The sequence below is a fragment of the Alternaria novae-zelandiae genome (genome assembly GCF_023758075.1).
Source record: "Alternaria novae-zelandiae strain BMP 2774 chromosome Unknown scaffold_13, whole genome shotgun sequence".
NCBI lineage: Eukaryota > Fungi > Ascomycota > Dothideomycetes > Pleosporales > Pleosporaceae > Alternaria > Alternaria novae-zelandiae.
This window is the reverse complement of record NW_026056973.1, coordinates 480,377-501,044: the sequence shown is the minus strand read 5'-3', so window position 1 is coordinate 501,044 and position 20,668 is coordinate 480,377. Positions and strand designations below refer to the sequence as shown.

Genomic DNA, 20,668 nt, shown 5'->3' with positions numbered 1-20,668 from the left:
GGTGGCATCTTGATATTTGCTAACAAACATTTCCGGCTAATTCACTAGCACAGCAACACATTGTCTTACAAGCTTCCAAGCTTGTCAGCCCGGCGGTCATGACTGGTACCAGTCTCTTCTCTCGCGCTCACAAGCCGAGAAGGTCTCCGCCCAAGAAGATGCGCGGCTTCCTCGCCTTACCCGGTGAGATCAGAAACCAAATATACGGCTACTACTTCGACTCGGAGCGTCGCTGTGAGATCGCCAGCAAAGGATCCAAATTCACGCAGCGGCAGCCACAGACTGTCAAGTTGTCATCAAATGTAATTGCTACAAAGAGCACGACTCCTGCGTCTGATCCTGAGATAAACGCGACTCCTCCTGTCGTGATTCGCTTCTCGAGATCACTTGGCAAATACAACGCTGTTCAGGGCCTGCGAACGAACTGGGCGGGCTCGCTATGTGCTCTAAGTCTTGTTTGCAAGCAAGTCTACGCAGAGACAGCGAAGTTGCTCTACCAAAACACGACTTTTGTCTTCGACGCGCCAAAGCGGATGACAAACTTCTTCAAATATGCCTCGTCCATCCACTTGGGAAGCATCACCAGGTTACATCTCCACTACAGCACTTATGGAAATCCAAACAAGACCGTGGACGTGATTTGGCAAGAGAAGCATCATCAAAGTTGGTAAGTATGGTTGCGATAGTGACGGACTTGGACGGTGTCCGGTATGCTACGCGCAGAAGTAACTAACGCCATGTTCACTCTCAGGCAGCGAGCTTGCGAGGCCGCCTCGAAACAGCTCACTGGCTTACGCGAACTTGAGGTCTGTGTAGAGCTTCACCATAACCGTCGACAGGTCAACCTACGCGAGAAATGGATTACACCTCTGCTTCAGTTTCGTCGGTTAGCGTCCCCAAGGAAAGCCGCACGCCGGACTGTGGAGCCACTACCGCTTGGTCAACGACAGCCAGGTCTCGAGATCGTCAAGGTCAAGTTCCAGCATCTTTACATCGAGTATGCGTCGTTTGCTGGTCTCCAAGGACTGGACCAGGCAAAAAGGGAGCTGTATCTGCTCTTTGGGCAGGCTATCGGTCTCGCGATCACAGGGGCGACAGAAGAAGCGGCTATGTCTGGGTTCAGAGAAGCGTACGATGGGAGGCATGCACAGTACCGACCCTATCTCCCAGTCTCTTGGGCGGGTTGATAAGGATGGTTCCCAAAAGCATGGCCATACCGGGTGTTGAGACGGCCGGCCAAAGAAAGGCTCGGGGGGTTGAACAGGTATTCCGAGGGGCCTGATGTGGGCGCTCTATGTGCCACTTGGTATTACACAAGAGCACCATGCTCATGCATATGAAGGCATCAAATATGCTCAGACCACATTAGTGCATATGGATTGATAGTCTTCATTGACATTCACTCAATTCTATGGTCTACGCAATGTCTATCCTCTAAGTGATCGCAAATTTCCACTGCCATATAGTCCAGCAAAACACGACTCTCAGATCTAACTACAAATCACCCAGCTCAAGCACTCGGGTTCTGCTTAGTAGCCTCATCATCAACTTGCGCCTTATTCGTAGCGATCTCCTCCTCAACCTCAGGTGGGAAGTCACCAGGTACGATACCAAAGACACCAACATCACTGCGACCCATACCGCCACCCTTCTTCTCCGTCTCCTCGCTCTCCTTCAACACAAAGAACCCGGGATTCTTCTTCATCTCCTCATCGTCGAACTCAAACACACGCCAGTCGGCGTTGAAGAACATGCGGTTGCATACACCTGTGCGCAGGAAACCCGAATGCGAGACAACAGCAATGACTTTCTCGGGGCGGGAATAGAGGTCCTTGAGACACCTCTGTCCACGTGCTAGGATAGCCTTTTCGGTGAAAGCGTACGGGTTCTTGGATCCGCCAGTTGTCTTGTCTGGGAACGAAGGGTCTACGACGGAGAAGTCGTACTGAGGGAATTCCTTGGAGATCTCATCGATGGGTGTTCCAGTGTCACACGGCTTGTCTGCGTTTTCTTGCCAGTTCGCGTCAGGGATCACTGCAGTGAATATCAGTATTAGTAACATATACATAACTTGTCTTGCTCGGTGACATTGCTCTTACCCTTGGTGCCTTTCTTGATAAGCCAGTCCAGCCCGATAGTGGCAGTCTGGAGCGTCCGCCTTTGAGCGCTGACAACGATGAGTTCAACTTCATTGCCGATCTTGCTTTCTTTCAGACTCTCATGTAGCTCGCGACATTGCTGCTCGCCCAGCTCAGTGAGAGGAGGGTCCCTGATAGACCAGTCGCTGGTGGCATTGTGTTGTGCCTGAGCGTGGCGAATGAGTATGAGTGTTGGCGGCATGATGATATATTACAATTGGATAAGAAGAGTGTATTTGGATGGTGGGATAGACGCGTGACGTAAGATACTTATGGATGGAATTGTTGAATGGTTTTCAAAATCGGATTGCAGGGTGACGCGCTAGTGGGGCGGATGTACCTGCATGGCGAATCTGGAATCGTCGATGACGCAGTCAACTGTCAATCCAGAATTGGCAGGAGCGACGAAGCAAGCTTGAGAAGCGGGCCGAACAAGAAGATGATAGTGCTAGTGCTTGACTTTCGTAAATGTTGTTCATTGATCGTGAAAGGCAGTGAGAGCCGCTCGTTATGCATATAGACCGTCTACGCGGTGTTATGCAGTCGTCGTCTACTCTTCCATTTTCTCCTCCTCCTCGTCATCATCGTCGTCTCCTTCCAGCGCCTTCTTTGCCAGCTTCTCAGCTTCTTCCCGGATGTCCTTGGGCACTTCCTCGTGCCTGCCCTTGGTAGGACCGTCGAGACTGCTGATCCATGTCATCTCAAGCTCAAACTCCTTGTCTTTGTTGTCATCGTGTGCGACGTAGATGATGCGTGCTGCCTCCTTGACACCCTCCTCTAGTGATAGATTTCCCTCGGAGAGGTTGAGTTTCTCGAGCTCTGACTTGGCGACCTGGCGGCCCTTGCCTGTAGCGGCACCGTAGTAGCCCTGTGCACGTTAGTTGTTGGACAAGTTTAGGTCACCAAGGTCTCCATACCCAGTATAGACCGCTGGGCTCAATCATGTAAAGCGATGGCCCACCATGCTTTGCGCCTTCTTTCTTGCCTCCCGAGCCAACAGTAGGCCCTGAACCAACTTGACCATCTACTGGTAGCTCGGCCTCGGAATCCCAGCCTGCAAGGATTGCAGTTATACCGAAAGGACGGACACTCGAGTAGAGGGTATACGCTTGGGCATAGCTTCCCATACGGTCGGCGAGAGACGAGGAGGGGATGGGTGCCTTGTAAAGCTGCCGCCATTGGGCTGCCTCGTCGCGGGCGCGGGAGACGAAGTGGCGACCATCGGGGAGGAGACCGGAAGACACAATGCCCATGTTGCGGTCCACAGTTGCTATCCGCTTGTTCGCGCCGGGCTTGAGCAACTTGCTGCTGACGAGCTTCTCCAGAGCGAGTACGACGCCATCCTTGCACTTGATGCCGACCGCTGTGCCACCATTCTCTACTGCCTTAACCGCGTATTCGACCTGGAAGTTTCGACCGTCGGGCGAGAAGACCGAGTTGGACAGATCGTAACCTGTGCCTATTGACGTCTACGCCATGGTTAGATCGACTGGGGTGCTTCAGCTGTTACGGTGGGGTGTTTACCATGGTGGGCGGTGTGGAGACTGAGAAGGGCGCTTTGTTTATTCCGAGCGATCAAATGGACCGCAGATTCCCGGGAAGCGATTACGGGATTATCAAGGGTTGGCAGTCGTGTGTCTCGGTGTTGATGATTCTAGGCAATGGTGTATCTGCGCAAGCTCCAGGTAGCTCACTAGCGCGCGTGCGTGCCAAGGCCGACACCTAGAGGCATCAACCCGCGTACGTGAGCAGCAACTCGCGAGCAGTGCAACTCTCGATCTTCCTTGCTTCGCCCAGGACTGTTGGTGCGATCCGACTCCTCGTTGCTGGCGCTCTACTGGTGTGTTCGCTGCCTGCTGTCCCGGCTTCTTCCGTCTGGGCCTCCAATTGCCCGCACCTCACATCCAAAAGTGCATACGCCCATACACATTTGATGAGTTGTCGTCCCAAATCGACCACTATTTGCAAGCTCTCAAGACACATCATTGGCTGCCAGCAGACTAGCCGGACAGGTTGGGTTTCAGCTTCGTCACTAATTGGATGTGGGCGACAAAATTATCAGAATCATCCCGCCTACACGCATGACCCCGACAGCACGCTATACTCAACGGTACATAAAAGAACCACCATCACGCTGCTGCTAATTTTCTTCCTGCCCCCTCTTCACTGCTGACTTGGTTCAAGTATATTTGAATCCCTTTCCGTTTGTTCTTGACTCACAAAGGCACCCTTTGTCATCCCCCGCCGATTGTCGTCAGCGCCCAACGCAAGCGCGGACAAGTACGATTCCAAGTTTCCATATACTAGCCAACGACGAATTCTGAGCTCGAGTCTACAAGGTCTTTCAACGATATAGTCCATCACTGTATGCGCCTTTGTCGACTTCCCGCCTAATACAATACTTGAACCTCCGTTTTCCAGAACTTGCCCCTCATCCGCTTGCTGTTGAGACCCTAGAGGACATGCAGCCCATGCTCCTGCACCACTGCGACTGCACTCACGACACGCCCATCTCATTCAGTCCTTACGCCTTTTCTCAGAACATTTCTTGCGCAAATGTAAGCTCGTTCGTCTTCGGCGCTGGTAAACACTAACGTTACGTCATAGTGCGGCACAATATCTACGGGCATCAACGTTCAGGGGAAAGCAGCAGAAGACGCAAACATGCAGCAAGATGAACTTACTCGGCTGTTCTCAGCCAACATGAACTTGTCTCAAGGCAACCCGCAGCCCATGCAACCACAGATGCAACAGGAACAACCAGTGCAACAACAGCAACAGCAGGAAGAGGCTCCCAAGCAGATCGTCTACGCTTCTCAACACTACACTCATTCATATCATGTACCTACCCGCAGTACCTCCGAGCCAGCCTTGAAGACACACATCGAATCTCCGGACCTCGCTGCCGTACTTTTGAGGAACAGTATTGATCCTTCTCTTCTGTTCCCTTCCCAGATCGATCTCTTCCAGAATGCAGACGACGATCAACGGCTACGTCTCCTCGAGCTCTGGCGCATATCACCTCCATCAGGTCGTCAAGGACACCCAGCGGGCGTAGACTACAACATGTCCCGACAGCTTTACGACTGGCCACCCACCAGTCTCGCACAGGAGGAAGCCATGGCTAAGCTGAGATACGAGAGACAACAAGAGGAGTCCGCCCAGCAAGAGGCTATCCAGCAGCACCAGCAGCAGTTGGATCAGAGCATGGCAGCAGCAAGCGCTGAACCATACATGGCATCAGGCTACGAGATGATGGCTAGACGCGAATACGAAGAGTCATGCAGAGGCGAAAATGCGATGAAGGAATCGACCAAGTACAACCAGGCCACCGACCCAGTCTACAACAACACTGGCAGCAACGGCCTCTGGCAGAAGAATGTGGGCAGCGTAGCTGACATGGAGAACACTTACGGAGCATACGCATATGCACGAGAGTATGGGCTGCAGGGTGGTTATGGCGACGAGGAGATGGTCATGTGAAGCGTCTTCTCGTTATGCCGGGCCTCGAGGATAGCTCAGGATGGATTGTTAAGCGTGTGCATGCATATGTGCATATTGAATTTCCTATATTATACCCAGAACTAGTTGTACACACGAACAGTAACGTGGGAGGTCTGTCAAGGATGAGATAGTTCAGTCAGTAGGATACCCAGACATCACTACTTTGTGATACACCAATCGAGCCATGTCTTAACCTCGTTACATGGATGAAGAGAACAGTGTCCACAATAATGTACATTTGAGCGGGATACTCTATTTCTTCGCCTTTCCACTGGGCCACTTCTTCCAACCTCTTCCGTGCCCCTTCTGCTTCCATTCCTGGATCAAAGCCGGCATGTTCAACATGGCCTGTCTCCTCATCTCCAAGCGTCCCTTCAGTGTTCGCTCCCAAAGCTTTCCCTTGACCTTCTGTCCCTCGCCCGTGCCCTTGACTTGCAATCCTCTTTCTACCCGCCGCCTTTCCTTCTCGCCAGGCTTCTTCACAGTCCATGGCAGTAGGTCGACGACACCATGCTCCGAAGCAAGCTTAACAAGATCGGCTTGTTTCCGTAGACCATACGCGGGGGAGTGCCACCGTCCGGTTGTGAAGTTCTTGTGTGGGAGGAATGGATTTGGGTAGGGCAGGTCGTGTGCTTCTGGTGGTATGTTCGAATTTGAGGGCGCATTTGCGGGTCTTGCGATGGCCTCTGGCGCGGATGTCTCGGTCACGGAGGCATTGGGGTTGGTTGGTGGGGTTGTCGATATTGTGCTCGGGGTTGCGTGTGAAGTCGGTGATGCGAGTTGAGATGAGAGACTGGGGAAGAGCGATGGTGGCGGGTATTTTTGGAAGAAGCGCAGTAAGCGCGGGGGTAGCGACTTTGCGATTTCGACAGACGTTTGGGCGCTCATGGTGGGTATCTCGTGGGTTGCGATCGATATGGGCGTGTCGGTTGGTGCATCTCAAAAGTTCGGTGCCAAGAGCGGTTTCGAGCTAGGTACGAGTGTCCAGGGCGGCCCGGGGAGCTCGCGCCTCCGCGTAACACTGTGAGCTGCCTGCCCAGCTGAGTACATCACAAGCACCCACAACACCATCGTTTCCCACATACACCGCAGAGCTCTACGTCCTCGTCTGTTACTGTAGTTGCCAATCGAGGGTCATTCCGCATCACACACACAGCCATGGTAAGCTGCCCGCAGTCAACTTGGAGTCCATAGCTAATCGCAACAGTCGTCACCATTCTCAATAAGTACGCCTCCACCAAGACCACCCCGCATGCTCTTCTAATAACTTGAATAGACGGTGGCGCCTGCGTGGCCATGGTGGGCAAGGACTGCGTAGCCATCGCATGCGACCTGCGTCTCGGCATGCAAGCCCTCACCGTGTCCAACAACTTCCCCAAGATCTTCCAGTACGGCGACGTCTTCCTAGGTCTGACCGGCCTCGCCACCGACGTATCCACCGTATCAGACCTCTTCCGCTACAAGGTCAACATGTACCGCCTCCGCGAAGAGCGCAACATCAGCCCCCAGACCATGGCGAACCTCGTCAGCTCAAGTCTGTACGAGAAGCGCTTCGGACCCTACTTCATTAGCCCCGTAATTGCCGGTATCAACCAGACAAGCGGGAAGCCCTTCATCTGCGGCTTTGACAGTATTGGGTGCATCGACTTTGCGAAGGATTTCATTGTTAGCGGAACAGCCAGCGATCAGCTGTTCGGTACATGTGAGGGACTATGGGAGCCTGATCTAGTGGGTTGTATCAGTACGTGGTATTGGGCCAGGCTAACATCATGATAGGGCCCCGAGGACCTCTTCGAGACAATCTCACAGGCGCTGCTCAACGCTGTCGACCGAGACGCACTTTCAGGCTGGGGCGCACACGTATACATCATTGAGAAAGACAAGGTCACAAAGCGGTTACTCAAGGGCAGGCAGGATTGAGGTGTTGTATGTCACGTGGTGGCATATAATCATGTTTATGAGCTATGAAGAATGCTACAGGCCGCCGGGGATCTGCCTCCAGGCTGTGACAGGATGATGGGAACGACCAAAGTATCTTATGATACGTACGCGGAAGCACCTCAAATACACCAAATCTGAGCAGTAGACGGCTAGACTTGGCCTCTGAATCAAAGTATCTCCAAGTCCACATATAATCATCCATGGTACAGCTCCTTCCTCGGGCTTGGAAGCCCGAAGGTAACAGTACCCAACATCGGACTACCAGTTGGACTGGCTCTACCCTTGCGTATCAGGATCTACCTAGTGTGTGTGACACTGTTCCAAGGTGCTTCCCAGGTATCAGCTAGGGAACCACATCATGCAGTGGGGCCAGGGTACTATCGATAGCAGCCACGCACGTGATCTGGTGTTGCCTTAGCGTACATGCACCTTATAGTTCGCGCGAATCCTCCTCCGCAAGTCCACGAACCGTGACCCCCGCGAAACGAAGATGACTGCCGCCGTTCCGCCCCCAGCTGCTCGCAAGCAGCCACCGAGTATCGACGACATCCTCAAGGCCAAGCGCGAGAAAGAAGCGGCTGCCGCAAAGCCAAAGTTCATACCGAAGGCCGAGAGAGAGCGCATCGCGCTTGAGAAGCGCCAGAAAGAAGTTGAAGAGGCGCAAAAGAGGCGAGAGGCTTCGAACGGAGACAGCGACGCATGGAGACATTCGCAAGATAACAACCGCACAAATGGCCACAACAGCCACAACAGCTCGTCCTCATTCGTACCCACGGGGCCGCGCTCGATGCGCGATGCGCCGACTGGACCATCGTCCATGCGAAACGATCGCAGAAATGGAGACATGGCGCCTCCTCCACCGCCAGACAAGAAGGACAACAAGCGCCCTGCTGACGACACCGAGGCGGCCTTGATAAGGCAAAGATACATGGGCGCGGAACAAAATCAGTCGACGTTCTCGGCCAAGAAGAAGCGGAAGAGGACCACGGAAAAGAAGTTCAACTTCGAGTGGAACGAGGAGGAGGACACGAGCCACGATTACAATCCCATCTACCAGCAGAAAGCTGAAGCAAGCTTTTTCGGGCGCGGGCGACTGGGTGGCTTCTCTGAGGAAGTCACCAGCGCAGCGACAAAGAAGATGATCGATGCGATTATCGAGCGAGATCCGGAACATGGCAGAGAACGAGCTGAGCAGCTACTTGAAATGGAGCGACGGCGGAAAGACAGGGGCGGTCGCGCACAGTTGGACATGCACTGGAGCAAGAAGAAGCTGGAGAACATGCGAGAGCGTGACTGGCGCATCTTCAAGGAAGACTTCAGCATTGCTACCAAAGGAGGCGCAATACCGAACCCTATGCGCAACTGGGGTGAGTCAGGGCTTCCGGAGAAGCTCTTGCGCATCGTGGACGAGGTCGGCTACTTTGAGCCCTCACCTATTCAACGTGCGGCTATACCTATTGCTCTGCAGTGTCGCGACCTGATCGGAGTCGCTGCAACGGGTTCGGGTAAAACCGCCTCCTTCGTCCTGCCACTGCTTGCCTACATCTCACAACTACCTCCTCTCGACGCGTTCAACCGACACGATGGCCCGTATGCCCTCGTTCTCGCACCAACTCGCGAACTTGCTCAGCAGATCGAAGTGGAGACTCGCAAGTTCGCATTGCCACTAGGTTTCAAGACGGCTGTCCTCATCGGTGGTCACTCCATCGAGGAACAGTCGTTCCAGATGCGTGACGGAGCCGAGATTATCATTGCCACGCCCGGTCGTCTGGTTGACTGCATTGAGCGTCGAGTCCTTGTTCTTAGCCAATGCACTTATGTCATCATGGACGAAGCTGACAGGATGATTGACATGGGTTTTGAAGAGCCCGTGAATAAGATTCTCGACGCTCTACCTGTCAACAACGAGAAGCCTGATAGCGAGATTGCTGAAGATCCCACTGCCATGAAAGCAGGAATGTACCGTCAAACCATGATGTACACAGCTACTATGCCACCAGCTGTAGAAAGAATCGCGAAAAAGTATACGCGCCGTCCTGCCATCGTTACAATCGGTAACCAGGGCGAGGCTTCCGACACTGTCGAGCAGCGTGTCGAGTTCGTCCAGGGAGAGGAGAAGCGGAAGAGGCGTCTCCAAGAAATCTTGAATACTCGCGAATTCGCCCCACCGATCATCGTCTTTGTCAACATCAAAAAGAATTGCGATGCGATCGCTCGCGACATCAAACATATGGGCTTTGCATCGGCTACGATCCACGGTGGAAAGACCCAGGATCAGCGTGAGGCTGCTCTTGCATCCCTCAAGAATGGGCAGATCCAGGTGCTCGTCGCCACAGACGTGCTCGGTCGTGGTATTGACATTCCAGATGTTTCCCTGGTTGTCAACTTCAACATGCCGCCTAGTATCGAAACGTACACGCATCGCATTGGTCGCACTGGTCGTTTGGGAGCGGACTCTGACAAGCCCGGTGTTGCAATCACTTTCTGGGGTAATGAAGATGCGGATGTGCTATACGATCTCAAGCAGATTCTCATGAAGAGTGAGATAAGTAAGGTACCTGAAGACCTGAAGAAGCACGAGTCGGCGCAGCAAAAGGGCAAGAAGAGCATGGGCAAAAACATCACTTAATGAGTTGTAGGACCAGCATCCATGAGGATGAAGATAGGGAAGTAGTTGATTACATAGCTCTCCGTTCTTACCACAGAGAAGCACGGTGCAAGCCGCAATAGGAAGCAATAAAGCACAGTCGTCATAATTTTCCGAGACATGGGCAAACTGCCAACTGCTATGGCAGAGCCTGATGTCACGCTGCGGAAGACGTTACAGTGCATGCCTATAGGCTTATTAATTACTAGTCTACTAATCTAATCCCCTTTATTATTTTACCTCTAAACTTTAACTAAGATATATCTTACTTAATCTCTAAACTCTTCTTAACTTTAGCTTCTAATATTAATAAGAAAGTTATTATTACTAGTAGTAGTAGTTTAAGTAAGAACTTTTTTATAAAGTTATCTAAAAGTATTATATTTACTTTAAGTAAAAGATTTAATATTAGTACTAAGGCTTATATTACTATAAATAAGATTAGCTACTACTATAAAGTAAAGATTTACTTATAAATCTACTTTTTTAGAGTAATTATAAATAGCTTTAAAAAGTATAGTAAAGTTAGTAAACTCTTACTACTTAATATAGAAGTTATTAATAAAATAAGTAGTATATATTAAGTAACTAAAGTATACTTATAATATTAAGCCTACTTATTAAAAGATAAAAGTAGAAGTAGTTACTATCTTAGAGTGCGTAAATAGAGATAGATAGAAGAATTAACGTATAAGTATAAAGATTTTATACGCCTATTTTTTCTAAGTATTAGTAGTATATAACTATAATAGTGTACTTTAGTTATTAAGTTAAGATTTTTCTAAGTTTCTATAGTTAAGAAACACTAAAGCCTAAGGCTTACTTCGGACACGTAATGCCATGGCAGATGGCCTAATGCGCGACTCGGTAGTGCCGATCTACCCCGGACTGCCTGCACTCCTAAACTGCAACCCGTTAGCAAGTGGAGAAAGGCAGCGTCACTCGGACGCCCCGTCCTGTTGGTTTGCAATGCAAGCCGCGCGTGGTCAATTAGTGCACGCGCACCGTTGACGCTCGTACACGGAAAATCCCCGCCTCGATAGAAATAAGCCCTTACTCGATGTCGCTTCCTACCGGCCCGTTTCTCCTGTCATTTCTGTCGCCCTGCTGTGCGTTACGGTACCCGTCTCCTCTTCGAACTGATGGCGTCGCAATTCTGCCTCTTTGTGCCTGGTTCGTTGTTGCACGGAGGAGCTGCGTTTTGACCAGTTTGAGACGGAAGGCTCGGAATGGCGTCGCTCTCTGTCAACCTTGCTTCTAGCGTCACATCGTCTGTTTTCGCGGCGGAGTCGACACCGGCGCTGGGGACACTCGAGTCCGCCGGCGCTGGAATCACTGGAGGTAAGTTTCTAGCTGTGTCTGAGCAACGCGATTGTCCTGTACTGATGCCTTTGTAGGCTACACTGGCGATTCTCTTCCCCTTAAGATCATCATCGCGTTTCTGCTCGGTCTTTCGCTCTACAACGCCATCGAACTCATTGTTCTCGCTTTCGTTACTTTCCAGCGCTACCATGGGTTGTACTTCTGGTCGCTCGTCATCAGCGCATTCGGCATCATACCATACTCGCTGGGCTTCATCATCAAGTTCTTCCGCTTGTTGGACCCTGCGGCAAATGCTGGATATGTCGGCGTCGTCTTACTCACGCTTGGATGGTATCCCATGATCACTGGTGAGTCCAGTCAACGCTGGAGACCCCGAGGATGTAGCTACTAACAACACCCAGGGCAATCAGTCGTTCTATGGTCACGTCTCCATCTCGTTACGAACTCGCGCCGAGTCCTTCGCTGGACCCTCTACATGATTATCGTCAATGGCGTACTGCTCCACTCAGTTACGACCGTCTTGACCTTCGGTTCCAATTCGAACTCGCTTTCCGATGCTACGCTGCGTCGCTTCGTCCGCGGATACTCGATAATGGAGAAAGTGCAGATGGTGTGCTTCTTCGTGCAAGAAACCATCCTGTCCATAGTATACATCAAGGAGACGGTACGACTACTGAAACTCTCGGAAACGGTACAAGACGACGTACGCAGTTTCGACGACAGCGCTGGAAACCAATCCCACGGGCACCTCAAGAACACAAACGTTCGAAAGACAATGTACCAGCTCCTCACCATCAACGTACTAATCATTGCCATGGATATCGCCCTGCTCAGCGTCGAATTCGCCAATCTGTACCTCATCGAAACCACCCTGAAAGGCGTCGTATACTCTATCAAGCTCAAGCTCGAATTCGCCGTCCTAGGCAAACTCATCCAACTCGTGCGCGTCCGAGCCGAATCCGATCAGAGCATGAACAACGCGTACGCACGCGGCAACAGCTTCGAACGCCGGAATACCCTGACACTGGAAAAGACACAAAGTGGTACAGCGAGTGTGGGAGCGTCGGCGAGACTCAACGGCAGCTTGCTCACGCACGACTTTGGCGGATCGCAATATCCCGACTTTGTGGATCCCCGACGCATCAGCCCGAACGTTACGCATGCGGAACCGGCGAATGGCGAGACTGGGTGGGAGACGCGAGGGCAGCAGGAAGATCAGGATAAGTGGAGGAGGCGGGTTAGAGTCAAGCGGGGGAGCTGGATCGACGAAGAGATGGACAAGCATAATATTGGGTGAAGTGGCAATCTATACCTGACGGGTTGACATGCGGATCTCGACTCGCGTACGAACAGTACTCCGCCCGTCTCACCACGGACCAAGTAAACTTCGCGCCGTTGTGTCGGATGCCCAGACGTGGGTAGGACAACACTACACAATCTCCGCCGTTGCCCCGATGTCGCGGTGGAAGACTTGCAGCGTGCACAATACGAGACTATCCTGATGGATTCTCTGTCCTCAGTACGACGGTCTCAACAGATCCGATACATCTCGACGTCTTACTCAGCAACCTTCATGCTGTGTATCACAGCCTGTTCGTATCATTCCCGGACGTCGGAAAACTGCCTCCAATATAGTTGCGGATGATAATACTGCAAGCTCCGCTCAATGGCACCTGCATAACGGAATTACCGAAGGAAACGTGTGCATACACTAGCTGGACGCAAGGCGAGGCACTGGAAGGAGATCTCCACGACGCCTACTATCAAAGTCTGGAAACGATGGCAATTGGAATGGGAATCTTATGTGGGGTCATTAAAATCTGTGTGCACACGATCTATCCAGGACTGAGCTTGAGTTTCAAGCGTCGTACTTGGAAGACACACTACGTAGATTGAGCGTAATTCATGGGTACTGTTTAGTATGTAGTATCCAGTAGATAGAATCTCCATCGTATATACAAACAAGAAATAGCATGTTCTAATTACCTTGACAACTACGCAATTTCTCTCTTACAATGAACGATGGCAACAACCTAAGACAAAGCACCTTCCTCGTGAGTTGAAAGTCTCGCGTAAGTGAGGTGTCTCCCGTACTTGAATGCCACCTGCTTTCCCTTTTAGGATATTACATCTTCTACTTTGTACCATGGATCTTGTCTGCTAGAGAACTCAACGAGAGCTGAATATCTTAGGCTGTCTAGATGTATAGGCTGCAAACTACACCTTACGTCCTAAGTGTAGTATACTACCTAATGCCTGCTGTCTGCGGTAAAGTCACGCATTTCACTGACACATCCATTTGGTGCCAAAGGCTACCAAGGAATATAAGCCGAAGAGGAACTAGGGAAAGCTGTCGGGACAATGACAATTGTGCTGCTGAGATAGCAAAAGACACGGCCTGACTTGAGACAACTAGACAGTATTGTCTTGATAAAGGAAGCTAGTGTCTACCTTCAGTTGCGTAAAAGATATACTATAAGAGCTATAGGGGTTTTAGTATGCTTTACTTTATACTAACAGAGTTTGAATTTACGTGTGTTTTTTTCTTATTATGCAAAACACCAAAGCTCGAGATGTAGCACTTGAATAGCTGAAGACCTTGGAAGCTGGTCTCAAAAAGACAAGATTGCATTACCAGTACATCAGAGAATGTTGTTAACAACAAAATAATGCGTCTTTGACTCGGACCAGGGCCTGGTCTCGATACGAGCTGTTTATTGAGATGGTACACCTCAACTTCGCGCCTTGATTCACTTTGTTGCTGCACACTACCACGACGGCGGGTGTACAGAGGTATGAGCACGAATGCGAGACAAAGCCAGGCGGCACCGACTCTAGCAGATTGCCAGGATGCGGTTTCTATACCCACCTACAGCAGACGATTGGTGTAAATCACGTAGAAGTCTACATTGCGGGAAGATTTTGCAGTTGGTGCGTTGAACACGCACATAGCCTTTAGGCCACGTGTCAAGTTTGTGCATTGAATGAGATGCTTCAACTTCAAGTGCGAAAGATGGCTAGGCAACAGTCCATCAAAACGTTGCTCAGCCTGCTTCGTACTGTGGTTGAGCGTGGTCGAATGTGGAGCCGAGCGAACAGTGCGGCCAATATTAGTATTAGGTGAAAAGGACGCACACACCTGGTTGACTCAGAAGGTGTTTGAGTGTAACATGTGATTGGAAAATTGCAGAGTGTAGATACGTGGTATGGTCACTATTGCCAATGGACAAGAGACTGATCAAATCACAAATCGGGCGTTGCAAAGATTCAGATGATGCGCTACCTACGCGAGTGCGCGTCCCACGTCACCTGGGCAACCTGATAAGAAAACATACCCTGGAGCCTACGTTAACGTTAGTCACCTACTTTGCAGGTTTCTGTCTTGATACAGTCTGCAAACATACAGATTATGCGCTACCTATACAAGTGCGCGTCCCCTGTTAACCTGACGTCGACGTTAGTCATCCACTTTGCGCGTTCTTGTCTTGATGTAGTCCGCATAACCTAAGAAAAACTGAACAGCCTGGAGCCTACGTTGACGTTAGTCGCCCACTTTGCAGGTTTTTGTCTTGATGTAGTCCGCAGACGTTTTCGTATGAGGTGTCCCATGGGTGAGGTAGCGCCGGAGACTAACGCCGATCATGGCTGAGACCCGCAGCTGTGGTCCCCCTCACCTGCGTGGCCCTATAGGAATATTCCCGTTTCAATCCTACTCGATGAGTCGATGAGCCTGTTTTCGCATTGAGTTATTAACAGTTAAGGTGATCTGATGACCACGTTGGTAAGGGTAATGTCTCGATACTGAACCATGGTTGTAGTGGTGAGTGTAGGTAGCGTTGGCCCGTGGCGCACTTCCGCATCGCCTAAATCTTGGGAGAGTATATAGCTTGTGCACGCCCGTCCGTTAATCTTACCCATAACATCTCTCACCCACATCCAATCAACACCAAGACACCAACATCACAACGCCAAAATGTCTTACAATAACTACTCCAGGACTAGCACTGGCCGCCCAGAGCCGATCCAGCAACAGCAGACCATGGCGAAGCCCACCAGGAAATATGACTTGGTTGTTGAACAACAACCGATCCGAGCCCGCATGTGCGGCTTTGGTGACAAGGATCGAAGGCCGATCACACCCCCGCCCTGCGTCCGCTTGGTCGTCTACGACACCCACACGGGACAAGAGGTTCCCTTCAACGACATCGACAGCACGTACTTCGTGCTCATGGTCGACCTCTACGACGCGCAGGGAGTCAATGCCGTCAACCTGGTGAGACACAGTAGCGCGGCGCCGACCGTGTCGATATCAAGTAGCACTACCACTTCTTACCCCCCGCCGCCCGAGCGAACACACCACATGTTCACAGCCCAAGTTCAGTACGACTCCCGCGGTGGCATGCCGCAGCAGCACATGGTCCAATACGGCGGAAACCCCGTTCCAGGGCCCCAGGGATACTGGCAGGCCCAACCACCGGGCTACCCCATGCCGCAAAACATGTACGGGCAGCCCCCCGTGCAAATGACAAACACAATGATTCCCGCAACACCCATGGGATCAAACCACACGCGCAATCTCATTGGCATGAACGCTGTAAATGCATGCCGCCTCCAAGATCTCGACCAAAAACCCGGCTTTTGGTTCGTACTGCAGGATCTGAGTGTGCGCACCGAGGGTACATTCCGGCTGAAGCTCAGCCTTTTCGACATTGGCTCCAACGACGGCACCAACGGCACGATTCACATGAACGACGGCAGCAAAGGTAAAGGCCCATGCCTTGTCTCCAACTTCACCGAGCCCTTCACTGTCTACTCCGCCAAGAAGTTCCCCGGTGTCATTGAAAGCACCAAGCTCAGCAAGTGCTTTGCGCAGCAGGGTATCAAGATCCCCATTCGCAAAGATGGCCCCAAGGTGCCTAACCAGGCTGAGTTTGATGAGGATGCGTGAGAGCTGGGTGAGAGGCATACGGGTTGACGGCATGGTCGTTGGCAGGTCACGGATGATGGATGCATGTTCTGGGTTGGCGTTTTGGGATTTTGGCGTCATCGGAGGTGTCTATCAATACGTTTTGAGTGGTTTTCTGTAGGTTTCGCAAACGGACAAATGACTAATTTACTCATTCTCGTTGCTACTGCTGATGTGAATATTCTTTCAGATGAAGTGATGTATACTGCACCCGGAAGGTATACACAGTGTTCTCGAATGACGATACATAGCCTACAACACATTGATACCTTCAGGCTATGTTACCAGTGAACCCATTTTATGCAAGGAGGAAAGTCAATAGGCGCAATGAAGCCTACATCACTCCAACAACGGACAAAGACGAAACACCGAGACAATGTAGACATCTGGATGATTTATTTATAACAGGAGTTCAACATTATGCCCACTAACCCCACTGGAAGAGTGTCTGCTTCTTGCCCTTGTTACCCTTCTTCTTCCCTGCCGCTCCTGCATCCTCCAAAGCCGGTGTCGATGTACCGCTGTTCGTGCCGGATGGGCCAGCCCAAGGGTTACTCACTGGAGTGTTGCGTCCGCTGTTGTCGCGTCGTAGACCGTGGCCAGTGTAGCCAGGACTGAAGATTGTGCTGGTGGGTTTGGCTGCTGCGGGGAGAGCTGGGAAGGCGTCTGCGGCAGCAGGCTTCTTGTTTACGTTTGTTGATGATGCGACTCGCGATGGCATGGGAGAGGGGCGCGCGCTCGTTGTGGCAGATGAGGAGGCCCAAGGCGTTTGTCCGGGCTTCGCACCGACACGACCCGAAGGTGCTGGCAAAGCTGGGAACGGGTTGCTCGACGATGCGTTCGACCAACTGGCTTGCTGGTTGGCTGTGGATCGAGACGATTGCGCTGTTGAGCTCTTCAGCTTCAGTACCCGCGAACCTCCTCGCGCAGTCGATCCCCCGTTCAAGCCTGTCGCAGAGCCAGGTAATGATGGATAGTCCTCGTTGATAGCCTTCCAATCATTCCAAGCCTTCAATAGAGCTTCACGCTTCCCTGGCATCTCGAAGATGTCCGCCAATTCTTTGATCAGCTTCCCCATCTCTTTCGAGTTGGCGTCGAATAGCGCAAAGAACCCGTCGATGAGCTGTGCCGCGGATACCTTGGAGTTGCGATAGGCCGATACCGCAGCTCTGAACTCTTGCAGCTTGATCTCGCTACCTCGAAGCATGTTTGTGGCCCGTTCCGTGACTGCGTTGTGACGCAACAGTCTAGCCTGGTCTTGGGGTGTCTGTGGAACTGGGTTGGATGGTTGTACGTCCATACTTAGTTGGGCGACACCATTCGTGATATTGTTGGCAGCCGCTGGGGTTGGGCGCGACGCAGTGACGGTAGGAGGCTCTGAGGCGCTTGGAGGAGGTCTAGCAGCGAACGCCTCGCCTGGAGTTGGTGCAGAGAGCTGGCCCCCAAAAGTTCTTCCTGTTACTGAATGAGTGTTCTGAGCCTCCCTCTGCCGCTGGTATGCAAGCTCTGCTCTGCTCAAGGGCTGCGCAGACGACGCAGGCACTGGCTCAGCGTTCGGATCCCGTCCGCGTCCACGGCCTCTGCCACCCTCGCGTCTGCGCTCGTCTCGCCTGTTGTTACCCTGACCTTGCTCGTGAGGCGCCCTGATTTGGAAGCCAGACATGTCAACTCTCCGGGCATCCCGTAAAGCGTCCTTGGAAAGACCATTGGGATGCACCTCCAACTGGTGCGCCTTGAGGTCCATCTCAGAATCGAACACGACGAACTTCTTCTCTAGACACTCTCGGTCTGGGCAGAGGAAATGGTCTTTCCGAAAATGCACCTCGAGCGAATCGTAATTGACGTAGTATTGTTGTTTCCTGCTTCCTCCCTCCCGGCGGTCGCAGATATGGCAGCGCTCGTGCTTGTCTCTGCAATGGGTGTATAGTTCGTCGTCGCCGTAGAAACGCTGGTTGCAGAAACCGCACTCCGGGTGCCCTTTGAATCCGCTTTGATCTATCGCTCCAGGATTATCGTCGCCAAACTTCTGGTGCCGTCGTAGCTCGGCCATCGTGAATAGGACGTGCTCGTGGGTAAAGACCTTTTTGTTCCGCGTACAGAGGTCACTTTATAATGTTAGCCGGCATCATTTGTTCAGAACTGCAGAGTACACACCACATGACTTTTCCATGCGCCGTCTTGACATGACGATGCAGGTCCGGCCAACCTAGACAGGCTACATCGCACTCGCCGTCGGGGCAGTTGTACTGTAACAGCAATCGCGCGTCTTCAAACACGCCAGAGTTCTCAAAGTGTATGCCCAAGGTATCGTCGGATTTGAAAAACTCGGCGGTGGAGAAGTCCTCGTAGTTCTTCTCGGCGTCGTCTGTGAGGATAACGTGGTCCGACTCGGTTCGACAATGGGCACAGGCCTTTGTTTTATACAAGGCCCGCATTCGGATGGAGCAGATGTGACATGTGCGGTGGTTGCAAGGAGCGACGGCTGTGTGCTGAACGGGCGAGGCGCAAATGAAGCAGACTTCGGCATCGTCGTCTTCGTTGTCCGATTGCTGGAGGTTGGGCTTGACGAGAGTCGGTGGAGCGTGTCCGCTCTCTTCTGTGTCTACGGCAGGCGCCTTGCCCTTCTCCGGCGCGTGTCCACCGCGAGTGCCCGCGCCGTCTCTGTTGCCGCGACCTCGCCCACGGCTCTGGAAGCCGCCCCGTCCACGGCCTCGCCCTCCGAAGTTCTCATGGCCATCTTCTCCACCGTGTGCACCTCTGCCGCGCCCACGCCCTCTCCCCCCTCTCCGTTGCGGGCTTGCAGGAACTTGCGGGGTTTCTGGGGCGCCTGTCGAGGCCATCGCGGGGTATTGTTGCGGGTCTAGGGGTCAGTATAGATAATTGTCGGTATGCACGATTCCAGACAGTTGTGCGAAAATGAATGGTCAGGCAGAGGCAGGCGGGCGAGGCCTCTTTGTACGGTAGGCCTTTGTTGGTAGTTTGGCGAAAGTTACTTGCGATGACGCCCTTCACAAGCGAAAGCTGTTAGCCCTGGAGATGGCCCATGCTCAAACATGACTCAAGCACTGCCAGACCGAACATGGCGCAGCAGTCACTCGAATGAGTCGAAATGATTGTACATACACTATATTGTCTGTATGGCCGTAGTCATGCCTTACCGCTACGCGTGCACAGACACGTTGTAACCTACTCTATGGCTACTCCGAGAATACATTTCACAGACTTCCCCAGTTTCACAATTCACGTAAGCCCAGTTCCTCCTCATCAAACTCATCCTGATAGAAGGACCTCAGTATCTCGAGATATTCGTGCCCTCCACTGCCACCACACATAGTCTGCTTAACCCAGCCCTGCATGGCGTAAATCTGGTCGGTAAACTTCTCAGCGTCAAGATGAGCCTGCTGAGTTTCGGTGGCTTTCTTCTCCATTTCGACGGGATCTTGCTCGCTGTACGCGGCTAGCTCAGTCCTGAGCTTCTCGAGGTCTCTGGTGAGGTCGGCATGCTTCGTAATCAGTGTCTTGCGGTCGCCACCTGCGAGTGATGAGCATGAGTGCAAAGCATGGCAGATTGGTAATTACCTGTCTCCATGAGCATCTCCTCGTCATCAGCGCGGGCTGCACCTGCATCATCTACTTTCGCCTGAAGTTCGGCTACAGTAGCGGTGGCCTTGTCGAACTCCTCTTGGGCCTTCTTGAGAGCAGCATCTTTGGCTTTCTTTTCATCGGCTGGGAAGCTCCAGTACCAGTTACCGCTACCAATCTTCTCGACACGGATCTTGTTGTCGTCTGAGAGTGCTTGGAGGTAGTCCTTGACCTGCATGCCGTTGATAGAGGAGACTTGTGGCAGCGTCTTTTCGAGGTCCTTGATGCTATGAGCCTGCGCCGTCTTATGGAACCAGGCAAGAATGGATGCCGCCTTCTGCGGGTTGGGCTGAGTCTTGGGTGCCTGCTAGTGTTAGTGAGTGCTCGAGCGGGAATCATGTCTGAACTGACCATTTTCGCTCGACTAAGAGGACGAATGCTCCTGCAGCGGAAGTGAAGTAGCGAGGAAAGAATGAGAAGCGATGACCCCGACGATCGTGTGTAAGACTAAGGTCGCAAGACACGAGCGCGCTTCTGATCGCGTCTTCCCGCTTGAAGGAAGGCACG

General features: G+C 52.1%; 10 protein-coding genes across 10 annotated transcripts; 6 read left to right on the top strand and 4 right to left on the bottom strand.

Annotated features, from left to right (window-relative positions):
• Positions 1 to 98: 98 nt before the first annotated feature.
• J4E88_006673 (uncharacterized protein) lies at positions 99 to 1,187 on the top strand (the record flags this gene model as incomplete). The annotated part of the gene is made up of 2 exons (XM_049400296.1): positions 99 to 586; positions 752 to 1,187. 2 exons carry the CDS (start codon positions 99 to 101, stop codon positions 1,185 to 1,187), a joined length of 924 nt encoding a protein of 307 aa, XP_049253915.1.
• Positions 1,188 to 1,510: 323 nt separating this feature from the next.
• J4E88_006672 (uncharacterized protein) lies at positions 1,511 to 2,340 on the bottom strand (the record flags this gene model as incomplete). Its single annotated transcript, XM_049400295.1, has 2 exons — positions 1,511 to 2,034; positions 2,100 to 2,340. The coding sequence occupies 2 exons, from the start codon at positions 2,338 to 2,340 to the stop codon at positions 1,511 to 1,513; spliced, it is 765 nt and encodes a 254-aa protein (XP_049253914.1).
• Positions 2,341 to 2,688: 348 nt separating this feature from the next.
• Positions 2,689 to 3,665, bottom strand: J4E88_006671 (uncharacterized protein; the record flags this gene model as incomplete). The annotated part of the gene is made up of 3 exons (XM_049400294.1): positions 2,689 to 3,006; positions 3,056 to 3,607; positions 3,663 to 3,665. The coding sequence occupies 3 exons, from the start codon at positions 3,663 to 3,665 to the stop codon at positions 2,689 to 2,691; spliced, it is 873 nt and encodes a 290-aa protein (XP_049253913.1).
• A 935-nt stretch (positions 3,666 to 4,600) lies between these two features.
• On the top strand, positions 4,601 to 5,621 carry J4E88_006670 (uncharacterized protein; the record flags this gene model as incomplete). The annotated part of the gene is made up of 2 exons (XM_049400293.1): positions 4,601 to 4,696; positions 4,746 to 5,621. The coding sequence occupies 2 exons, from the start codon at positions 4,601 to 4,603 to the stop codon at positions 5,619 to 5,621; spliced, it is 972 nt and encodes a 323-aa protein (XP_049253912.1).
• Positions 5,622 to 5,894: 273 nt separating this feature from the next.
• J4E88_006669 (uncharacterized protein) lies at positions 5,895 to 6,530 on the bottom strand (the record flags this gene model as incomplete). The annotated part of the gene is made up of 1 exon (XM_049400292.1): positions 5,895 to 6,530. The coding sequence occupies one exon, from the start codon at positions 6,528 to 6,530 to the stop codon at positions 5,895 to 5,897; it is 636 nt and encodes a 211-aa protein (XP_049253911.1).
• Positions 6,531 to 6,800: 270 nt separating this feature from the next.
• Positions 6,801 to 7,562, top strand: PUP3 (proteasome core particle subunit beta 3; the record flags this gene model as incomplete). Its single annotated transcript, XM_049400291.1, has 4 exons — positions 6,801 to 6,803; positions 6,850 to 6,868; positions 6,919 to 7,370; positions 7,419 to 7,562. 4 exons carry the CDS (start codon positions 6,801 to 6,803, stop codon positions 7,560 to 7,562), a joined length of 618 nt encoding a protein of 205 aa, XP_049253910.1.
• A 511-nt stretch (positions 7,563 to 8,073) lies between these two features.
• PRP28 (mRNA splicing protein prp28) lies at positions 8,074 to 10,212 on the top strand (the record flags this gene model as incomplete). The annotated part of the gene is made up of 1 exon (XM_049400290.1): positions 8,074 to 10,212. The coding sequence occupies one exon, from the start codon at positions 8,074 to 8,076 to the stop codon at positions 10,210 to 10,212; it is 2,139 nt and encodes a 712-aa protein (XP_049253909.1).
• Positions 10,213 to 11,459: 1,247 nt separating this feature from the next.
• J4E88_006666 (uncharacterized protein) lies at positions 11,460 to 12,850 on the top strand (the record flags this gene model as incomplete). Its single annotated transcript, XM_049400289.1, has 3 exons — positions 11,460 to 11,571; positions 11,628 to 11,900; positions 11,955 to 12,850. The coding sequence occupies 3 exons, from the start codon at positions 11,460 to 11,462 to the stop codon at positions 12,848 to 12,850; spliced, it is 1,281 nt and encodes a 426-aa protein (XP_049253908.1).
• Positions 12,851 to 15,526: 2,676 nt separating this feature from the next.
• Positions 15,527 to 16,501, top strand: VEL2 (Velvet complex subunit 2; the record flags this gene model as incomplete). Its single annotated transcript, XM_049400288.1, has 1 exon — positions 15,527 to 16,501. One exon carries the CDS (start codon positions 15,527 to 15,529, stop codon positions 16,499 to 16,501), a length of 975 nt encoding a protein of 324 aa, XP_049253907.1.
• Positions 16,502 to 16,946: 445 nt separating this feature from the next.
• Positions 16,947 to 20,515, bottom strand: J4E88_006664 (uncharacterized protein; the record flags this gene model as incomplete). The annotated part of the gene is made up of 5 exons (XM_049400287.1): positions 16,947 to 18,624; positions 18,674 to 19,379; positions 19,764 to 20,051; positions 20,099 to 20,465; positions 20,513 to 20,515. 5 exons carry the CDS (start codon positions 20,513 to 20,515, stop codon positions 16,947 to 16,949), a joined length of 3,042 nt encoding a protein of 1,013 aa, XP_049253906.1.
• Between the last annotated feature and the right edge of the window lie 153 nt (positions 20,516 to 20,668).